General features: G+C 46.6%; 1 protein-coding gene across 1 annotated transcript; it reads left to right on the top strand.

Moving 5' to 3' along the window:
• The first annotated feature begins 782 nt into the window (after nt 1–782).
• Nucleotides 783–20995, top strand: LOC103761698 (rho GTPase-activating protein 7-like). The gene is made up of 11 exons (XM_029960196.1): nt 783–1234; nt 8537–8616; nt 10094–10175; nt 11508–11571; nt 12742–14093; nt 14517–14687; nt 15372–15531; nt 16930–17128; nt 17973–18192; nt 19899–20013; nt 20448–20995. Exons 1-11 carry the CDS (start codon nt 783–785, stop codon nt 20463–20465), a joined length of 2913 nt encoding a protein of 970 aa, XP_029816056.1. The 3' UTR covers nt 20466–20995.
• The last annotated feature ends 665 nt before the right edge of the window (nt 20996–21660 follow it).

Genomic DNA, 21660 nt, shown 5'->3' with positions numbered 1-21660 from the left:
CTGACAGTCCAGCAGACATAAAATTATTAGAGATTTAAAGTTGACTTCTGGGAAAATAATTTTAAATGTATTAATAATAATTTTAAATGTATTAATACTTCTGATATGTTCTTCTGAGACCAGCCTACATGACACTCTGTACCTGTTGACTATCCCTGCACAATGACTGTTCAGGCTGCAAAGGCTGATCATGTTTTTTTTATTAGATTTGCATCATTAAAAGCAGAAAGTCAAATCACAGCAGCAATGAACTACAGCAAAAGCAAAGAAACCGAGCCTGTTTCAGAGGTCCCAAAGCACAATCATATGTTTTTAGCACCCAGATCTGTTGCTTAAATGCATGTGAATTTTTGAGACCACAAACTATTTTTTGTCTAGACTAAGGCCATGTAAGCAAAATAAAAGCACAGGTTCTGTCTGTTCCATGAAAACCATCGTGGCAAGGGTCGTCTCTGTAAAACAACAAGCACATTGCATGGCCGGGTGGCAGTCGATCTCGGGAATCAGATCACTTGTAAGGATGAATCCCAGCTCTGCTCTGTTCCCTCTGTGCCCCTGGGCACAGCATCTCCCAGGCGGGATGCAGTTATTTCCCGATTTTTTGTGTGCAGGGTAGATGCAGCACTGCTCTAGGTATTTTTTAGGAAGGAAAAAGCGGAAAAGTAGCTAATTTAGTAAAACTTTGAGGAATGACGTTGGCAAAACTTTAAAACACTGAGGTGAGCCAGAAGGTGTTGATTTGCCTTCAGGTTCTGCTTCGCTCTGAACGGGGGGCACCGGGGATGGGGTGGCGGCTCCGTGCAGCGGGTACAGGCAGGGACCTCTGCCAGGGGCAGGCAGGGACCTGCGGGACACCCCTCCTGCGGCATCGGACCGAGCGGGGACAGGAAGCAGGGACACGGAGCGTAGCGGACACGCCGAGCGCTCACACGGGGACGAGCGAGGGACACGGGCAGCAGCGGATTACGGAGCCAGGGGACAGGAGGAGCGCTCGCGGGCGCGGGAGCCGCCGGGCGGCCGGGGCCGTATCCCGGGCGGGGCTCGGGCCGGCGGCTGCGCGCGCACAGGGGATGGTCCCTGCCTCGCGAGCAGTGCGGGTTCCCGCCGCCTCCGCCGAGCCGAGCGGCGGCAGCGGCCGCGGAGCGGCCGCCGGGGCCCGGCGCCCAGAGTTGCATCCCCCGGAGAGGATCCAGGTGGGTTCTATGGCAGATGACATCCCCCGGAGAGGATCCAGGTAGGTTTTATGGCCACTGACATCCCTCAGTTAGGGTCCAGGTGGGTTCTATGGCAGATGACATCCCCCGGAGAGGATCTAGGTGGGTTCTATGGCCGCTGACATCCCCCAGTTAGGGTCCAGGTGGGTTCTATGGCCACTGACATCCCCCAGTTAGGGTCCAGGTAGGTTCTATGGCCACTGACATCCCTGGGAGAGGATCCAGGTAGGTTCTATGGCCACTGACATCCCCAGGCGAGGATTCATGTGGGTTCTATGGCAGATGATGTCCCCAGGTGAGGATCCAGGTGAGTGCTGCTGTTTCCTACTGCTGCTTTGTTAGTGTGACAGCAGCTCCCAGGCTGTCCACACTTCGGATCATGCTCTTCCAGTAGCTGCTGGGTTTACTTCCTAGCCAGATGCACTTGGAAAGTGCTGAGTAGATTTCCTGACTTTGCTGTCTATCTTTGAATATCAACAAGCTCCACCAGGGTACAGTGACCCAGTAAAAGTTTGTCCATTGCCCTGGGCTCAGCAGCTGTCAGCAGGCTCAACACAGTCTTAGCAGGGCCAATAAACCAGCTCGCTTTTAGATGTAACAACTTACTGGGCAGTCTCTGTTGGGTTAAATAGTTCTTTATGCATTGATTGAACCTGTATCACACAGTGGTATTATTAGCATTTTGTGTAATTAAGGAAAACTTACTGCTACACGATGAAAGAGCGCAGACAATTAGGTTGCGTTGGGTTTTTTTACTTCTGTGCTAGAGGTTTATTGGTGTTGGCTCTAGTGGAAGTGAGTAGTTACCCTCCCTGCTACAGTTCCTCCTAGGAATCTTGCATCAAGTGTTTCTCAATCACGTACAAGGGTCCCGTGAAAAAACATCCATAAGGAGCTTCTGCGTCAGAGAAATGTGGGATCGGTTCCTGTTTTTTAGCCAGCAGAGCCAAGTCATGGAGAAGCAACATATCTGGGGTTACAATCCCCTCTCTTGCCCCACTTACTTGGATGAGGATTTTCCAGTGTGAATTGGAAATTAGAGAGTTATACTCTCCTAAATTGATGTGAGTTAGACACCTAACTCCCTTGAGCCCTCTGAAATTCCTGTGGAGCAAACACTGCCTTCTCTAACTTACATGGAAGCAATGAAAAGATCAGCCAGCACTGACAAGCTACTTAATGTGGTCTGCAAAGAAAAAGGTTTTAAACTTCTCTGAGTCCTAGAAACCAAATGGGAGGCAAATGACAAGGACCTGAGTAAGACCCTTAATATCAGCTTGGGAGTCCTGGTAATCAGCTTGGGGAGCTGAAGCCAAGGAGCTGGATAAAGATGCAATTAAGGTTGCCACAAAGTTCTGAGATACATTGCAGTTCCCAGCTGTGATAACTGAAGAGTTGGCTGCAGTTCCAAAACACCAGCATGATAGTAAAGTAGGAATGAAAGGACAAATATCTTGGCCTTTTCATCTTCCAGACATTTATGTTCACTATCTGCATGGAGCCTAAATTATCCTGGCTGAATTCCAAGCTATAATCTTTTTTTTTCTCTTCCTTGAGTGGGCTAGCTAAGTACTATTAGGCTTTGATATTTTGCATTGCACAAGGGAAAGTAGAATAAACACTGCCATTTATTTATGATCCATCTTAGCTTTTTGAGAGTTTGACGGTTTTACAAGTCCCTGAATGCTTATCCTGGTCAGTGCAAACACCCTGCTTTGAAAGCATCGTGTTTGAGCGTTCAAGATGGAGACAACATGTTCTGACTCTTTTTAAGTAAGAGGAGATAACATAAATAAAAGCAGTTCTTGAAAATCCAGCCTCAGGTATAATGCAGCTCTGAACATCCCGCAGAAATCAGAGTTCTAGCACTGCAAATGCATTTTTCACAGAGTGTGTATAGAATGAAATAGCTCATTAGCAGCTGTGGGGAAGATACACCAATTTGTATAGCTCTGGGAAGATGCACAAACCAGAAAGATGTAATGGGAAAATCACAGTTTTGTCTTCAAATGGAACCCAAAAAACCCTTGTTGCTTCCCCCACTGGCAGCAGAACCAGCAATGACAGGATCTAAGGCAGTGTGTGAGGGACCTGCCAGCTCACAGCTGATGGCTCGTGAGCTGGAGGAAAAATGTGATGCAGAGTTTGACATGTGGCTGCCAAGCATTCATGGGGCTTGTTGACTCCAGGACTGGAGAGGCTGAGAGGGACAATTCGGGATTGTTGGTGATGAGAGGAGGCAGCAGCACCTCCCCAGGCTGTGGCACATCAAGCAGGTTTTGAGGCATCTGCTTGTCTGTGGCTGTTGAGGAGGATTCCTGCCACGTGGAGAAAAAAAAATGTTCTTCCTATATAATGACAGAAATTGAGAAAGAGCAACATTCTTTGGATTTTTGCCTGTTTCATTCCAGAGTGATGTAAAATGTAGTCGAAGTGAGGAGTCAGTCCTACCCTCTGTTCTGTTCTCTTGTCTGCACGTGGCTCTGTGCTGGGCATGTTGAGAAATCAGCTCCTTTCCACAAGCACCACACTTGTGTCCCACAAAAAAGGGCATAAATAGGATCCTGCAGTAACTAGTGCTGCAAACAAGCAAGAAAACCTCTCAAACTGTTCTGCTTCCTGGCATGGTTTTGGAAGGTGTTCAGGCTGAAATATAAATCCCTTTAACTAATGAAGTCCTGATCACCATTTGATTCCTACCTGTCAAAACTGGAAAACTATTTTGGACGAGGATAGAAGTAAAACATGTACTATGGGTTTTGAAAACCTGATTAGAAATTGCTTTGAGAGACCTACAGTTAGACACCTCTGTGAAAAGGGATACATTTAGGTGAAGGTTTCACACCAGACTGAGCTCCCTGGTTACTGCCAGCTGGGGTGGGCAGGGCATGTTCCCAAATTTCTCCCTGCACATACCCACCACTACCCTTGTCCTGCCACTGGAGCTCATCAGAACATGTGATAGCAGATTCAGAAAGATAAAACATCGCAAATTTGACCTTACAAAAAAAAAAAAAGTGACTAGTTTCCTGCTGTTTTGGCTGATGGAACCTCCTGGCATAGGCTCAGGGTGATGGTGAGGAGCAGTAGGAAGTTGGGGAAAGGAAAGGAAGAAATCTCCTGCTTTGGCAGCAGGTCTGTGCAGCTGGAAGTCACACTGCATCCTGACAGTAAGGTTTGCTGTGCTTATGCTTTCAAACAGAAATTTGTATCCTCCTATTTTATTTAGAGAGAGTATTTTTAAGAATTTGAAGTACACTTTGACACTCTTTAGCTGAAGTTTGTGATCATCTCATAGAAAGGCTGAGTGGCCTGTTTGATATACAGCTCACTGGTTTCAGTTGTTGCCTCTTCCTTGTTGTAAGGAAAGTGCTGCTTCTTGTGAGGAAAACTTCTCAGACAGAATGCCCAAATTTCAGCACAGATGTCTTTTCTTTATTGCAAACAGTCCTGTTAACACTGATGTTCATTACGACAGGGATTAATACACTTTGTAGCATCTGCTTTCTAAGTACCTGAGGAGTCTGGGTGCTCCAGCCTGCAAACAGGACAGTGCTCAGAACACAGTTTTTTCAGGGGGAACACAGTTTTTTAGCCCAAGTGGATGAAGGAGAGGTGTCACAGCCAAGCTGATGGGGATACTGGGGCTCTGGGGAGGAGGGTGCAGGGGAGCAGAGGCAGCATCCCAGTGGGGAACAAGGGGCAGCAGCTGTGGAGGGCTGGTGTGCTGGGGTTGCTGGGACAGGCAGGCTGGGGCACAGCCAGCAGTTTGAGTGCTGTTTGCAGTGGGACTGGGCTGAACCTTCAGCACAGAACGTACCTGTGTAACACAGGACAGCCAGAGGGTGGCACAGGCCCTGTGCTGTGCCTTGTTTCTCATAAACATCTGGTAGTAACCTACCACCCGTAGCCCATGGGGAAATAGCTGGCTTGGCATGGAAATGTTGCTGGCAGCCTCTATTCTAAGGATATTAAGCTTTGCAGGTGTTTTTTTCATCTGCTTAATTATGAAATCAGTTCAGGAGAGGGAGATGACACATTTAGGTTACTCTGCTATTTCAGTTGTACAGATAGCACCCAAAAGATGTTAAAAAAATGTCATGCTCTTGTAGGACATCCAATTCACTGGCAGATGTGCTGTGATATTTGGGGGTGCTGCTCCAAATTGCTTTCTGAAGGCTCCCCCATTTCTTTCCTCTCCAACAAGGATCTGACCTAACATCAAGAAGGACTACACAGTTTCTATCAGCTTGGGTTTATCAGCACATTGATTCTAGAAATTAGTTTGTAAACCTGCAAGATTCTTTTGCAGTTACAGTGTGACTGCAGAAATGGGAAATCAAACTCTAACCAGGCAGAGGGGCTGGTTGGGAAGGGGCATTTCATCATGTGAGGTAGAGCAGACAGGATGTGAATTCAAGCTTGGAATGGGTCTTCACAAATGGCTCATCTATACTATTTGTCTTGGCAAAAATATAGTGTGAGGGTCCTTTCAATAGCCCCAAAGAGTCTTCAAGAAGATCATCTCTGCTTTCCATGAGGAATCTTATTTAGGAAACTGAGCTTTGGCTGTTTTTCAAGGCATGCCTTAAAGCCTCATGCAAGTTGCCAGGGCTGTGGTTGCCACTTCAGCCCCTCCCTGTTATAAGCAGGGCTTTAAGTGTCTGTGGCACGTTTATAGCAGCTGCTGCCCAGGGTGGGTATGTTGGTGTCACCCATCAACCTACTCGTGATTATTGCTCTTCTTTTACGTCTCTGTGACTTTTATTTGTAGAACTCTCCATCAAGGGAGATGGGGAGCTTCATCTGCATTTTGCCATTACTGTCTGATGAGCTTGTCCTTCATGCTGCACGTGCCATAAAAGCAAAGCAGTCCTGCATGTCAGTGCTGAGTATGGCCCTATGGAGAGCAGCTACTTTTCTTTGAGTAATTATTTCTTTTTTTTTTTTTTTATTTCCTCCTCTCATATTCATTATCATAGTAATACAGGCTGGTCTGGGAATTTCCTTTCACCACAGTAAAATTCCTAGCCATCCATTATCCCTTTATGATTTCAATTTCCAGTAGGAAGAGGCAGCATAGAAGCCACTGAAACGTGGAGGTATCAGGAGGACATTTTTGGTAGTTATTTTAGCAATGAATAATCACATAAAATCTAATGGCAGATAATTTATAGAATCATATAATGTTTTGGATTGGAAGGGGTCTTAAAGATTATCTAATTCCAACCCCTTGCCAGGGACAGGGACACCTTTCACTATCCCAGGTTGCTCCAAGCCCCATCTAACCTGGCCTTGGACACTTCCAGGGATGGGGCAGCCACAGCTTCTCTGGGCAACCTGTGCCAGGGCCTCCCCACCCTCACAGCCAAGAATTTCTTCCTAACATCTAATCTAAACCTCCCCTGTGACTGTGAAAAGGTACCTTAAAAGGCATGAAGATTTATGTTAGCACAGAAGATTCCCCCAGCTCCTGTGTCCTTGTCCTATGGAAAAGGCCACCTGTAGGTGTGAATTTTCAATCACATTCATTGAAAATGTCACCACCAGGTGCAAAATATTTTTCTGCCTGTTCTTATTTGCATCACAGTCGAGGGCTTGGTTTGCTCTAAAAATGGAGTTGTCCTTTTAACGTGCTGGGAACTGGGGAATCTTCAACCCCTGCACAGCCACTGTCTGTCTGAGCTCAGGGGAGCTGTGCATGGGCCAAGGTCTGGAGTTAGGACAGCTGTAGTTTCCCCACACTGAGATGATTGAGTGAGTTCACTGGGCTTTTCTATGTGAAAATCACTTTGTGAAGACTTTTGGTGTTGAGTGGTCACCCTCCTGGCTCTTTTCTAAAGATTGTTTTCTTTCATTTATTTTTTTTTGCTCTGCTGGTCTTTTTCAGCCCCCTCTCTTGGTATTCTGTAAATGCTGTGTTGTGGTGAAGATTATGATAAATTACAGCACTAAGTATAGTAATAAATGTTGGCATAATCTATATAGGCTGTTGTGGAAGAAATTAGTTTCTCTTCTGCAGTTTGAAAAAAAAAAAAAGGAGCCATGCATCTGTTTAGTGTAAAAACATCCTTGTCTTCCTGTGGTTTAACTTTATTCTCAGATGAAAAAGCCACAGAGCTTTGCACAGGGAAGCCTGTTTTATGGATGGCATTGTCCAAAATAATCAAGTGATAATGGAAACAATTTAAAGTTTGGAAGTAGAACATTAAAATCATGGAAGTTGTGCAATTTCTTTGTGAGATTCTACGATGTGTTGCACTGGTGACTTGCAACTGAGAAGTTTGAGCAAAGCAAGCAGGGAATTTGAACAGGTATGTATGTCAAGTGCTTTGGAATCCTAATCTGTGAGTGTATGTGTAAAGAAAATAGTTTTAAGGAACAAGCCTAGCCTATCATGCTACCACTTTAAGGTGCTTTAAAAACATTTCTCTCTAATGAGCATGTTTGATTTTAAGGTAGTTTAAAAACGTTTTTTCAGAGGAGTCTTTGCCTTTAGGTTGGTGTCTGTTGTGGCATGATCTGGACTGCACACAGGCTTACAGAAAGTGTGTATGGGAATCCTCTCCTCTTCCACAGAGCCAGTAATTTCTAGTATTGGCAGAGCTTAGAGCCTGATGGCATGCACTCATGCTGACCTGTTTGTGTTTTTGAGGAATCTGGTGAGTGCTCTGTGAGTTTCTGAAGTTATATTCTGCTCTGCTCTTGTGGGAATATTACAGAACTGGCCATAGGGCTCTAGGAATTGTCACAAAATGAGCAGTTAATTCTTGACATCTGCAGTGCTGCAGGGACTGCCAAGTTGCGTAGGTAGTTGGCAAGGAAATAAATATTGATAGACCCTAGCAACAGGTACTCCTGAGAACTCTTGTTCTGGGAATGCTTAGGCCGTGTCCAGTGTTATTAACGTTGTGATATCATTTTAAGTTTATTTATAGGGTCTGTTTGTGTCTTATCACCATCTCTCAGAGCTGGAATGCACGAAGGGGCTTTGCTGCGCCAGGGCAGAGTTGTGTGTTCTGCACCTTCCCTGGTGACTCATTTCAACATGTAACAGATGCTCCACTGCCCACACCTCAGGGGTAGCTGATGTGCACCCATGTGTATCTCAAGTATGTGCTCATATCTAGAATCTCATATGTTTGCTTACCCATCCTATGGTGGGATGGCTGCTCTGGAGCCATGTAAGTGAGTTGGATATGAGGATTTATTCCTTTTTAGTGACATCCTAACAAAGCACTAATATACAAGATCCTCGGAGAATCCACCAGGTAAAATGAGCTCACACTGTGAAAGCACTGACACAAACAACTGTGTGTTCTCCTTGCAGAAATTGAAGCCAGAGAAGCCTGTGACTGGCTGAGGGCTGCCGGGTTTCCCCAGTATGCTCAGCTCTTTGAAGGTATGATCACAGACACTTGGCAAGCAGCTGACACTGAACTCGAGTGGAATTGTTCACATAAATAATATATTTCAGAACCTGACAGTTTTGATGGAAGCACTTCCAAATTCTGTCATATATTCATGCAAATCTTCAGAAAAATAGTAAAGCTCTTGCAGAAGGGACATCTCATCAGGGACTCAGTAGAATTCTGTAAAGGAGCAAATCTTTCGTGGTTTCCTTTTCTTGTAACTCAGACAAATCTCTGCTTTTGTGATTTTTAGTTGCTTATAATTTTCTCAGGCTCTTTTACTTGTAATGCTGGAGTATTTTTCTGACCATTGATTGCAACCAAAACTCCTCCAAGGCTCTCCAGCCTGAGCCAGATTGCTTTATTGGTGTATCGAAAAAGAATGATGGAAAAATCATCTTGCAATCATAAGCATTTAAAACTGATACTCAGCAGCAGCCAGCCAGAAAAAAAAAAAAAGCAATTTAAGCATGTTTTTCATGTCATTAAATCTACAAAGAACGCTTATTTCTTGTGGGGGAGGCATGGATTTATTAAGAACTTGTATAGCTTTCAGGGCACACTTGTACTTATACCTTAAAAGAGTTCTTCTTTGAAATATGTTTATTGTTACAAACAATAAATGTAACAAGAGGTAATTTATTTTTAAGAGGGATTTTATCAAAGAACCAAAGTTCTTTTAACCAAAGTTAAAAGAACCAACAGTGACTTCTGCCTGCTGTCATTCTCACCTCCCCCGATCACTGCAAAATTAAAAATTCGAAGCCAAGCCACAGAGCTGGATTTGAAAGCTGTATGCTATGAAACATGCTGCCTCATGGCAATGCTTCCTGTCTGACTACAGCAGAGTTTATTCTACAAGATGTGTGTTGGAAATGTACACTGCCATGCTTCTGGAAAATGAATCCCCTGCATCCCCTCGCTGCTTATGCAGTGTAATTTACAGACTGGGAAAAGTAAGCTTAAAAAAGTAAGCCAAGAAAATGCTTAGTGCATCTTACTGGTTCCCTCATCTGCAAGGTTAGATCTCAGAAGCTGAAACACTCAGCTGGTGGATCGATCAGCTTCCAGCTCAGCTTGATTTGTCAGACTCATTGCAGCTCATGAGCGTGTGTCATGTGCTGAACATCACCAGCACAGAGCTCGTGTGAAATACTCCCTGTTCTGCACCTGAAGGTGCAGAGGACCAAACCAAAGCTAAACTTTGTTTTGTATTTCCTGCCTATGGCACTGCAAGCTCCTGGAAAAGCAGGAGTGTTTGTCTACCAGTAACTAACAGCAGCAAGCAGATCCCTGCATTTATTCTACTTGCTCTAAGGAACTAACCCTCACTTACTCGAAGGACCTTTGCATGAATATATAGCTGTAAAAATAGGTTTAGATTCCTTTCCCGCGATGAATAATGTTGCAAAATTGAAAGTCTTTGCAATTAAAACTCGGATTTCAGATTCAACTTCTTTGTTACAGATATGCAGTTTCCCATTGATGTAAAAACTGTAAGGAAAGATCATGAATTTTTAGATGGAGATGCGATTGAATCACTCTTCAGGTAAACATGAATTATGAGTCACCTTTAACACCTCCAGGCCCCACAGTTATTTGTCATTCCTTTTTCATGCCTTTGTTTTTGTCAGAAACTAACAAAGTCACTCGTTCTGTGAGTGAAGGAAATCACTCAAGCACATGGTTTAGTACCAGTGAAGTTGGTTGTTTTAAGAATTTAAAAGTGAAGTAACCATGTGTCTGCACATCTCCAGCCAAGATCTTGGGGATGTTATGCTGAGCATCAAATCTGTCTTTTCTGTAATGTGAGATGTCTGCAGGCTGAGAAAAAAATAATCAGTTCCCTGCAAGCATAGCAGGCTGCTCTCCAGGATCACGTATAACAGAGTGCAGGAATTTCCTCTGACTGGCCAAATTCTGTTCCAGCAGATAAACAGAAAAAATTGTATGCACAAGATTCCTTCTTTTTTTCCTGAGTGAGAAGCAAAGGTATTGATTTGAAACTATTGTTTTGCCACAGCTGTTCAGAGCACACAAGTGAAATTACACTGTCAGGGCAAAGTCAGACCCTCAGCCCTTTGGCCTTTCCCCGTGGAGGAGTGCCAGGGTAGTGTGAGACATTCTGCTTCACTTCACACCACAGTTACTGAAGCCTTCTCGTGGTGGGATTGTTCAGCAGAGTTCCTGTAGCAGAAATTAGAATTTCTACCTCTTAAGGGGACTGGAAAATTCCTCTCCTGGCAAAGTGTTTTGGTCCTTTTCTGTCCCGTCAGGTCACCTGAACTCAAATTCTGCACCAAGAGGAATTGTTCACATTTACACTTCCAAAGCACAGCAGACACTCGAGAAATTTAAGTATATTTTGTTGCTTGTTATTACTTCTGTCCTGAGTGCTCCTTGGAGGCTCTGTGTGTGCCTCCTGTTGTTTGGCATTTAAGTGACTGACTGTTTTGGGACCTTTTGGATTCCACAAGCTTTAATTAAAATCACAGATAATAAAGTCCTTCCAAGGAATTAGTGCCTTCATTTATTTAAAAAATTATTTTTTAAGAAGCCCACTCAAGAGTTTCAAAATCTTAAATCAGCAGACAGTTTTTCACAACCATTAAAGCTAATAATATGATTTTTTAAATTAAAATATTAATTATGGTTGTCTTCTCTAGTTTTAACACGGCAAAACTGGGAGTGTGAACATCATGGGGTTGTTACTGGTGCTGGTTTTGGCAAAATGTAGGAGGAACCTCTAAAAGAATGTCAGTCTTGGACCCCAATAATGAAGACACTGTGGTAGAAGATCACAGCTGTACTGGCACATGTTCATTTTCAAGAAATAAAATAGTTTAAATTTAAAACTTCTGTGTTTTCTCTCCTGCCCCAGACGGCTGAACACGTTGAACAAGTGTGCGTCAATGAAAGTGGAGATAGGCCGTCAGAGGAAACGGGTATGTCTGTAAAGCACAGTCACTGTTCTCACTAAAAATGTGTCCAGCTACTGCATCAAAAACCTGGGTCTGAGAAGTGCATGAAGGATTAGCCATTTCTAAACTTTCCCTTTTATTCTCTTCCGTCCTGCAAAGCTTTTTCTGCTTTTCTGCTGAAAAATACGAGGATGGAGGTTGAAATTACGCATTTATCAGTTTGTAACTTTGTAAGGTAGGTTAGGAGTGGGCTTGGAAGCAGTTTTAAAAATTGATTTGGCACATGTTACTGTCCAATTTGATCAGCTGATGGTCCCACCTCAACGTGTCTATCATTGCTTTCCTAAGCAGTTTCACACCTTATTTAAGTCCTGAAAGTGAAATTTCACTCCTACTGAGTAAGCAAAGAAATTAAATAGACATCTCAAATGTTCAGCCAATAGAAGATGGGTGGGTTTGGGTTTGGTTTTGTCCTCTCCCACAAAAAGTTCTGCAACTAAAACAAAGTGATGGTCACAGCTTGGCTGGGCAACACCAGGACTGCAAAGCCTCTGAGGTACCGTGGATTAAGTGCAGGATTAGCAAGAAAATAATGCCATCTTCTGGAAAAATGTCTAGTTTTTTGGAAAGTTCCACTCTGTTATTAGGAACAGAGAAGAGACATTTTGCTATCCCAGTGCTCCCTTGGAATGGGGACAATAGAGCAACTGGGGCAGGAGTCAGGGGAGGCTGAGGAGTCCAAGAGGGTGCCACAGATATTGATGCTGCCACAGTCCCACAGCCAAACACTTCTTTACCTGAAAATGAATGGATTTTGGCCATCAGAGTGTTTGATTTGTTTGGCTCTAGGAAAGGCCATGTAAATTCAACAAAATTATCTTTCAAATGCTTTAGATTTGCCACACCCCAGGATTTTTCACCCTTAGAGCAAATCTACCACCTTTTCCTGTGGTAAACTTCCCAGATCTGTCAGTGTGCTTGGGAGTCATTTGTCAACATGTTTTTCAACTAACTCAGGGCAGCCCTTCATTGAATGAATGGTCACATTTCCATGTGTTTATCTTGGGGGTTTTGGAGGTAGGCAGAAAATTTAAGTCTCCTTTTTTGGTTAATTTATTTTTTTATTTTTTTTTTTGTAATTTAAAATTTGCCAAACATTGACCTCGAACTGTATTTTTTTTTCCCCCTTCTAAGAGTGATGATTCTGAAGATGATGAACCCTGTGCAATAAGCAGCAGGTGGGCTTATGAGAGGTGCAGTCAGAGGTGGTCTCGAATCGAGAGCCTGGAGGGTTTCCCAGCAGAGGGAGGTGCCAGTGCCTCGGTCCCAGGCAGTCCAGTACTGAAGATCATCAGCAAGGAGAGCAGTGTCTTCCTGGATCATGGAGAGAAGCACGATGTGTCCTCAGTTCACAGCACCAGCAGTGCTGACAGTGACACTGTGAGCTCCCCAAAACCTTTTGAAGATGTGGAAACCAGCACGAGTTCCTCGAGGTGTTCCTCAATTAAGGTACCTGCACTGGACTCTACTTTCAGTTGTTCTCCTCCCCCCAGTGAATTTTTAAATAACACCAGCGAGCAAAAGCTTTTGGATAAGTCGCCATCTAAAAAGAGGAAGAGCCTTCTAAAGAAAATGGAGAAGCTGCACTTAAGGAGCTGCAACTTAAGGAGTGGTCAGTCAAAGGCCAAACCCACAATAAGTGAACCTGTTCTTCTAGAAGGGCTTAGTGAAGAAAAGATGAAGATGCTGAACTGTGTGAATATTTCTGACCTCTCTGGCATCCAAACAAAGGACAATTCTTCCTTTTCTCCCCAGAGTCACAGCAGCAGCAGTCAGTCTGGAAAGAGCAGCACAGTGAGCACTCCAAGTCCTGGTATAAAACCAGGCAGCCCCTGTGAGGGAAGGGGGATGTGTGCAGAGCACACAGACTCCAGCAAGCTCTTGCTGTGGAATGACCTATCTCAGCAAAACCTGAAAAATGACATGACATTACAAAAATCTCAGATGTTTCAAATACCACAAGGCCATAAACCTGGCACCTTCCCCACAGCACTTACAGACAGCTCCCTCTCTCCAGCAGACAACTCTTCTGTCAACTGGAGAACTGGGAGTTTTCACGGGTGCAGGAGAAGCCGGAGCAGAAGCAGTTCCAAGGAGCCCAAAGCCCCCAGGAGTCCCCTTTCAGGCTCCTGTAACAGGCTAAGTGTGTATGACAACATGCCCAATATGGACCTTGACAACCTGGAGGCGACACAAGTCGGTGATGATGATGTTTTCTCAGAACTGAACAATGTTATAGCAGATGTCAACGGCCTCAAAAAGTTGGTTGATCAGTGGACAGAGAACTTCTCAGATGATGGAGATTCTGACTTTGCCAGTGACTTGACCTCTTTGTGTCCATCCTCCCCTAAAGAAAGCTCTCTTGAAACGGAGGGCTCAGAAGACAAGAGAGCAGGGGACACTAGGGGAGAGAGCAGCTGTGGCCTGGGCAAGGAGATTGGCTCTGCAGATCTGACATTCATCACAGACTCTAAAAAGGCCAACAGGTCAGCCATCCTTGGGTTTCCCCTTGATTCTGGCCACTCAAAATGTAACTGCTTTGCCAGAACAAAGTATTCTCAAGTCTGTTCTAGGCAGCAGGGTCTGCACTGCTGGTGCCAGGTGCCACCAGTCCATAGTTACTCTGGTGACAACATCTGTCCTCTACTGAAAGCAGGACACTCATGATCTGCATGAGCACTCAGACATTTGGAATCAGGCCTTACTGCCAGCTTGCTGTATTTCTTAGAGAAAGAGCTGGTATTACCAGAGGACCTCCTGGATGGGAAGTACCTTGTATGAGTGCAGCTAACCATGTGGTGTTTGGCAGCTGCAGGTCATTTAGAGCCTTAGGTGCTTCACAGCTGCAGACAGAAAACTAATGGGGATGATGGGGATGATCCTAAGCTTGAGCAATGTTTATCCCACAGGCACAGGAAGCAACACTGGTCTGTGGAAGAGAGTGTGAACTTGGAAAGCCTTTCCATGCAGAGTGATGGCCAGTCTGCTGCCCAGCTGGCCCGGACACAAAAGCTGGCACTGTTGAAACTCACTGCTTTAATGGACAGATATTCCCCTTCCAGCAGGCAGGGCTGGAACTGGTAAGTCGTCTAATGTTAAAGCAACCTGTGCTGGAAAGAGAGGATTTGCTGTAAGCAGGTGAATTCCCTTGTCTGTCTAGATTACACGTGAGGAATTTCATCCCATTAAATCTCCAGCAGCCTCTTTCCATGGCTCCAGGGTTTCCTCTGCTGTGGGGCTGCACGTGGGCTCCTCCCTAGTGGTTGTGCTGTTACTGATTTTAAAACACATAGTTTCTCTTTAAATTTGCCTGTTTTCAAGGTTTTGTCAGAGGTGCTTCACAGGGATTGCAGGACCTGAGGTGAGAGCTGGCTGGGCTGAGAATGCAGCTCTTCAGTCTCTGAACTAAAACAGTGACAAAGTCACACACCTAAATGGCTTAGAAACATCAGTCAGCATCTTGTGATAGGGAGCTGGTGCTTGAACACAGAAAGAAGTGAAAAAAGCTTGCAGTGCCCTAAAGGGATGGGATTTATTTCCCATGAGAATGCTTTTTAAAGCTAATTTCTGTAAGGAAATGAGGAAGTCATTCCTGTAATCGCCTTGACTGATTTTCTCTCTCTGATGGTGCTGTGTGTGCAGGTCTGTGGCAGAATTTGGGTTGTGACAAGGTATTCAACTAAATGCTTTCCCATGCACATAAAGCAGCAGGCAGAGTGTGCTGGGGACCTAATATGTTGCATGTCCTGGTTTTTTCTTTCCAGGACCATACCAAAGTTCATTAAAAAACCAAAAGCCTCTGACTACAAGGACAAAAACGTGTTTGGGGTTCCTTTACTCCTGAACGTGCAGCGAACAAGCCACCCACTGCCCAACGGGATCCTGCAAGCCCTGGACTACCTGAGAAGCCACTTTCTTGACCAGGTATGAACTCAAGGCAGCCCAGAGAAGCTCTAGGCCATGAATGGATCTGCTCCAGGGAACCAGACTCTGCTTTCCCTCTTTTCTGAAGGACTTTCTTGCCCCCCCGAGGCTCTGAACAGGCAGACAGGTGTAGGTGTGAGCCTGAGAGGAAATAGCAGTGCTGGGAATTCCTGCTGGGAATGCCTTTAGTCCTGTATTGTGGTTTTGTGCCTTGCCTCACTGAAGCCCTCTGCAGCTGGTGCAGGCACCCAGGCTGCCTTTGCCTGGGGAGGTGTCATGTCTCTGCTCCCTAAGGAGGTAAATCTGCCAGACAATGTCATTGTTCCCTCTGCTCTGTGGTTGCTGGTAGTGCCAGAGCTAATGTGAAAATTAACCTTGTTTCAGCTGAAATGTACCACTAAGCAGAGAGAAAACGTATTACAGCAGTGCCTGTAACATCTTTTTCTGGATCTCAGCTCCGTATTTATCCCCTAAGTGGAGGTGGCAGTGGGAGTGTGTGCTGAATATGGTACTTTCACAGGATAGCTGCATGGGAGACCCTGGGACATGAGACACATCAGTTAAAGAAAGGACTTTTTTCTTTTCCTGTGCTTTGCCATTGTCTAGGTGTGTAATATCGTGCCAAAGTACAAAAGTGTGTGTGGTCTGTGAGGTGACAGTCTCAAGTGTGTTTCGTTTTGAGGTCGTGGTACCCATTTGGTTAACATAAATAAACCAAATAATGTAAATACTGTCTCAGTGACACAAAGCAAAACTGTCAGCAGAAGCTGTGTTGGGATCGAGTCCATGGGAAACTTCTAAATCTTGGTTTTTGCCTGAAACCTGATTGACAATTACATTAAAATAAATTATATTAAATTAATAATTTAATTATTATATTAAATTATAATAAAAATAAAATCATAATTTCCCTCAGGATGGCAACTGCCCTTTGCCAGCCTGTGGATGGATTAGATGTATCAGATGTGTTAAACCTGAGCCTTGTGGATTTCAGAGTCAGTTTGTTTGTTCCAGCACAGGCATGGATGTGTGTTTGTGTTTGGATGGACACACATTGTTGTATATGAAACTTGCAGCTGACATGTGTGAACACAGCCTGCCCAAGCAAACGGACAGACGTCAATAGCAGTGATTGTAAAAGTCAAAAAGAGTAATTTTGCATTAAATAAAAAGAAAACAAACATGACAATTGGCATGTTCTGATTCTGTGGGCATCAGGCATGGTTTGCCCTGGGAGGAATGTCTGTGCTACTTCTAATTATACAAAAGTATTTTGGTGTTAGGTCCCACTGTCAGAGGGTCTTTGCTATCAAAGGAATGTGAAGCATCAATTTTTTGTCAGAATTTAGATGCCTGATGAGTCCTCTCTTTGTCTCCAATATTTTCTTTTACCCACAGGTTGGCCTGTTCCGAAAATCTGGTGTTAAATCCAGGATCCTGTCTTTAAGAGAAATGAATGAAACCAACCCAAACAACGTCTGCTACGAAGGGCAGTCAGCATTTGATGTGGCAGACATGGTGAAGCAGTATTTCCGAGACCTCCCCGAGCCCATATTTACCAGCAGGCTCTGTGAATCCTTCCTCCACATCTACCAATGTAGGTAACAAAGGATACAGTTTTCCAATGCCTTGGATATCTTGATATTCAGCTGTTCAAGGCAGTGGCCAGACTCAGACTAGGACCAGGTCCCCTTGTAGTCAGAGGAGACAGGTCAGGCAGGACATTTCTGAAAAGATGAGTTAGTTGTGGACTTCAAAGCTTCCCATCTGCATCCTATGGGCCAGCTAATTTCTGTTCCTTGAAGGGTGAGTGTAATAACATGCTGCAGCAGCCCCCTTAAACTGCATTTTTAAACAGTCATTTCTTTATGTGAAACAAAGAACTAATCTGTTCCCCTTGTTCGAGGTATGACAGAGCTCCTTGTGCAAGAAGTCCTGTTATATTGATGACATCTCTTTATTAGGGTGCCCAAGCACAGCTGCTGTGAAACAGCCTCTTTGCCAGGAAATGCCTGCAGCTTTCTGCCTGTGCTCTCACTGTTACTGTCCTTGAGACTCAGCCCAAAAAAGGAGGAAACATGAAGCTGAAATCTCACATTTGATACAGTTTAAACAGGTTCCATCAAGGAATTCACTTTCAAAAAGCAGCTGCGCTGGGGAAGGAACTTGCTGAAGGGACTAATGATGGTCTTGCTTTTGGGAGAAGGTTTAGGAAGGCAAAGTGTGAGATTTCTGAGGGGTTTTGCAGCCTAGATAATGTGACCTTTTTTGACATAAGTTAACAGGCTGCTGCTATCCTGTACATCCAGGGTTCCAAGCATTCATCCATTTCCCTGTCCCTAACTCACAGGAGACAAGGAAAGGCCGTCACATCAAATGTACCATTTCTCTTACTGCCTCTGCAAGCCACGTGTGATTTTCATCATTTTTTCTGTTTCCAGACGTGCCAAAGGATCAGCAGCTCCAGGCTGTCCAGGCTGCCATTCTCCTTCTCCCAGAGGAAAACCGAGAAGCTCTGAAAATCCTCCTGTTCTTCCTGCGAGACGTGGTTGCTTTTGTCGAGGAAAACCAGATGACCCCAACCAACATTGCTGTCTGTCTGGCACCTTCTTTGTTTCACCTCAACACCCTGAGGCGGGACAGTTCCTCCTCCTCCACTAGGTATTGACATCTTGATGCTGGCACTGCTGCTGTCCACAGTCTCCTTTGCTGGAGCGATGCTTTCTTTAGCTGGCCTGGGGTCAGCATCTGCTTTTGAGGGGGAAATAGTGTGTGTGTGTCTTGGGGTTTGCCTTAAATCTGGTTGCTCAGGTGCAGCAGGAGCAGCACATGGAGAGATCCAGCCACTCACTGCCCAGTGCAGTGGTGAGGCACCTCTGCTGTTCTCCTCACCAGCCTGTGTGTGTCCCTCACCACTGCTGTATTCCCTGTGCTTGTGCACGGGTCCAGCTGCCCAGGAACCAGCTCGTGGCTTTAAAGTGGTGCTGGCCTTTGGAAATGTGCTCCTGCACTGGCAACCTGAGCCCAGGTGCAGCTTCAAGGCCCTGCAGGTACCTGGCAGATTGTAGCAGCTACTGGCGCTGGTTCTGCTGGGTGATAGGGGGATCATTCCTGCCAAATCGAGCCACAGGGATTCTGTAAATTTATCTTAAAAAGTAAAAGTATCTGGGTTGCATAACATCCCCTGTTTGTACGTGCAGGGAGGAAGGTGCCCTTGGGCCAAAGTAGACAAATAATCTCTGAGAGCATTCATGCCTTATCTGGCCTCCTGAGGCAGGGCTGTTCTCTTTGCTCTGTGCTCCAGAGTTATGGACAGGCACGTGCAAGGGCAGGGATGCACAGCTGACTGGGATGGAAGCATTGTGCACCCATCACTTGGAGATCTATAGGTGAGGACTAGCCCCAAAGCAGAAGCTGTCAGATGTGCTGTTGGCGTCTTACAGGCTCTGGACAGCAGAGGGGAGGGGAAACAAAACACTAAGGGTTTTCTCCTGAGTGGCACAAGACATCTGAAAATGCCTGGGGCCATCCCTGTGCTGAGCCAGCACACGGCAAGGGAGCTGTGGGGACACGGAGAGGGCAGCTGGGGATGTGATGGAGTGGCAGCAGCAGCAGGTCCTGCTGGATTGCTCTGGTGTTGGAGCTCCTGGGAGTCTCACTCTGAGAGTTGTACCTCTTTGGTTTACATCAACATTACTCTGGAAATGCTAGGACCAAAAATAGAGATGGAGTTTTCTCTTTGTTGTCAGTGTTTAGAGGCCAGGATGCTTTGAAGCTTTAGCTCTGCTATAGCTGTGCATTAATGCCTCGGTGCAGGGCTCCAACTTCAAAGGGGATGAGCTGACAGGTCTGACTCTGAGGAGCAGCACTGAGGATTATTATCTTCCACCCAATTTTCAAGTTGTTTGGCAGGAATGCACGTAGCTAAAAGTTTCAGAAGCCAGGATTAATGGTGTCATATCATGAATATGAATTAAAAGAGGGGACTGTTTCCAAAACGTGTTTGGCGTGGTTTGGGCCAAAGGATTTAAAAGGTTCTACATGGGCTTTGCAGGTATCCAAGGGGCTTGATATATGAAGTCTACACACAAATCAGTTTGGGGTCATTGCTGTCCTTGACCAAGTGTGTGATGACGTGCTTGGGGAATAAAATCCTTCACTTGCCTTTCTTGGGCATCCATTATTACTGGTCAGTGGTACCCTGGACACTTCTGGGGTGTGCTGGGAGGGAGCTCTATCTGTGCACCTCTCTGCAGGAACGTGACACGGGTACATGGCACACAGGGGCCGTTCAGGGCAGTGCGTTCTGTGTGTGGTTCCCAGCACCTCGCTCACTCACCCTTCCTTTCACCTTCCCCTTCCCACAGATCCAGTCAGAGGAAGTGCAGCCTCGGGAAGCCAGACCAGAGGGAGCTGAGTGAGAACCTGGCAGCAACGCAGGGCTTGGCCCACATGATCATGGAGTGCAACAGGCTCTTCCAGGTACGTCACTCACCGGGCAAAGCAAAAGCCCTGGGGTGGGTGGGCTGCTCGGAGCAGCAGCTGTGCCATTGCCCCTCAGAGGTCCCTGCCAGCCCAGCTGCTGCTCTGAGCCTGTGACATGTGTGAGTCCTGCTGGTGCCACCAAAGAGAAAATCAGTGTCATTGCAGGTTTACTGCAACTATTTGTAAGGGCTCCTCCATTCCCCCATCCATCCCCCAAAACAACGAGGGTTTGACTCCTTGGGCTTGGGGCCAGCTCAGAGAGCACCTGTGGGGCAGAGGCTGCTGTGTGCCCTGGCAGAGAGGCCCTGGCCATCCCTTCTTGGAGAGTGGGTTGAAGTTGAGGTTTTGCTGCTGGGGCCTGGCCAGAGCAACAGCCATACCTGTGCCTGGCCACGGACCCCAGTAATCTGAACCTGGACCCTGTCCCACAGACTGACTTCCCAGCTTGACCACGGCCTCTTTGCCCATCGTTATGGACTTGCCTGGTGATCGCTGGACTGTGGCTGACCCTGGTTGCTGTCCCTGGACCTGATCCTGACCTCCCTTGCCAACTCACCTTCCTGGCTCTACCTCGGACCTCATCACCGTGGATGTGTCTGATGATCTGGATTTTTGGCTGACCCTGGCTGCCATGTCTGGACTGGTGCAGGCACTGTGGGACTGGGCAGCTGCCCTACCAGCCCTGTTATCCCACCTGACACCTGGTCCCTTTCCCTCAGGGGTGCCATCGGCCCTTGGTGCACCTCGACAGTCAGCTCAGACCTCCTTGTGCTCTGCTCCAGCACCTTGTCTGGGCAGGGGCCACTGTCCCCTGGCTCCCCTGAACTGTCTGACACATGGCTCTGCCCCAGGGCTCCTCCAGCACTGACTCCCACAACCAGTCCCTGCCTTCTGAGTGACACTCCTCCCCAGAGTAGGGGGTGCTCTGCATGGCATCAGTCTCCAACCTGGACAGGACTCCTCAGTGACCCCATCCACCCCCAGCCCAAGCCCAACCACAGGTCCCCATTTCCTCAGAAGTGACCTGAATCCCTCTACCCCTCTCCAAGGGCACCATTGGGGTGCCCTGACACCTCCTGGCTGTCCTGACACCTCCTGGCTGTCCTGTACCCCATGGTCAGCATGGTCAGGCTGCACAGCACCCTGAGCTACCCTTGGACACACATTCATCCCACACACCCTACTACAACCAGGGTGCTTCTCCAGCAGCATTGCTGACTCCAGTCCTGGGCTGCAAGGGTGCCCCTCGCCCAGGGTGCTGGGCTCCTGCTGCTGTGCCCCCTGCCCTGCCAGGGGAGGCATCTGGAGAAGGCTGTCCCCCTTCTGGGCAGGGCAGCCTCTGCTGTGCCCCTGGAATACACACTCCAACTGCTCCGGACCCAGACCTGGACTCTGGGCACTGTGGCCATTGCTGGACTGTGGCTGATGCTGCTCCCACCACTGAACCTGACCCTGCCTGGCCTGGCCTCGCCCCTGTGAGCAGGACCCATCACCACTGCCATCCTCAGGCCTGCCCAGCACCTCCCACAGGTAGGGCAGGATGGGGTCCTGGCACTGCCCAGCCCTGCCCAGCCCTGGGAGGAGGGAGTGCACGGCCCTGGCAGGGCTGTGGGTGCAGGTGAGTGCACAGAGGGGGTCAGGGAG

This window comes from Manacus vitellinus, unplaced genomic scaffold, assembly GCF_001715985.3.
Source record: "Manacus vitellinus isolate BGI_N305 unplaced genomic scaffold, ASM171598v3 scaffold_25_pilon, whole genome shotgun sequence".
Classification (NCBI taxonomy): Eukaryota; Metazoa; Chordata; class Aves; order Passeriformes; family Pipridae; genus Manacus; species Manacus vitellinus.
Note: the sequence above shows the minus strand (reverse complement) of the source record. Positions and strands in the feature narration are given on the sequence as shown.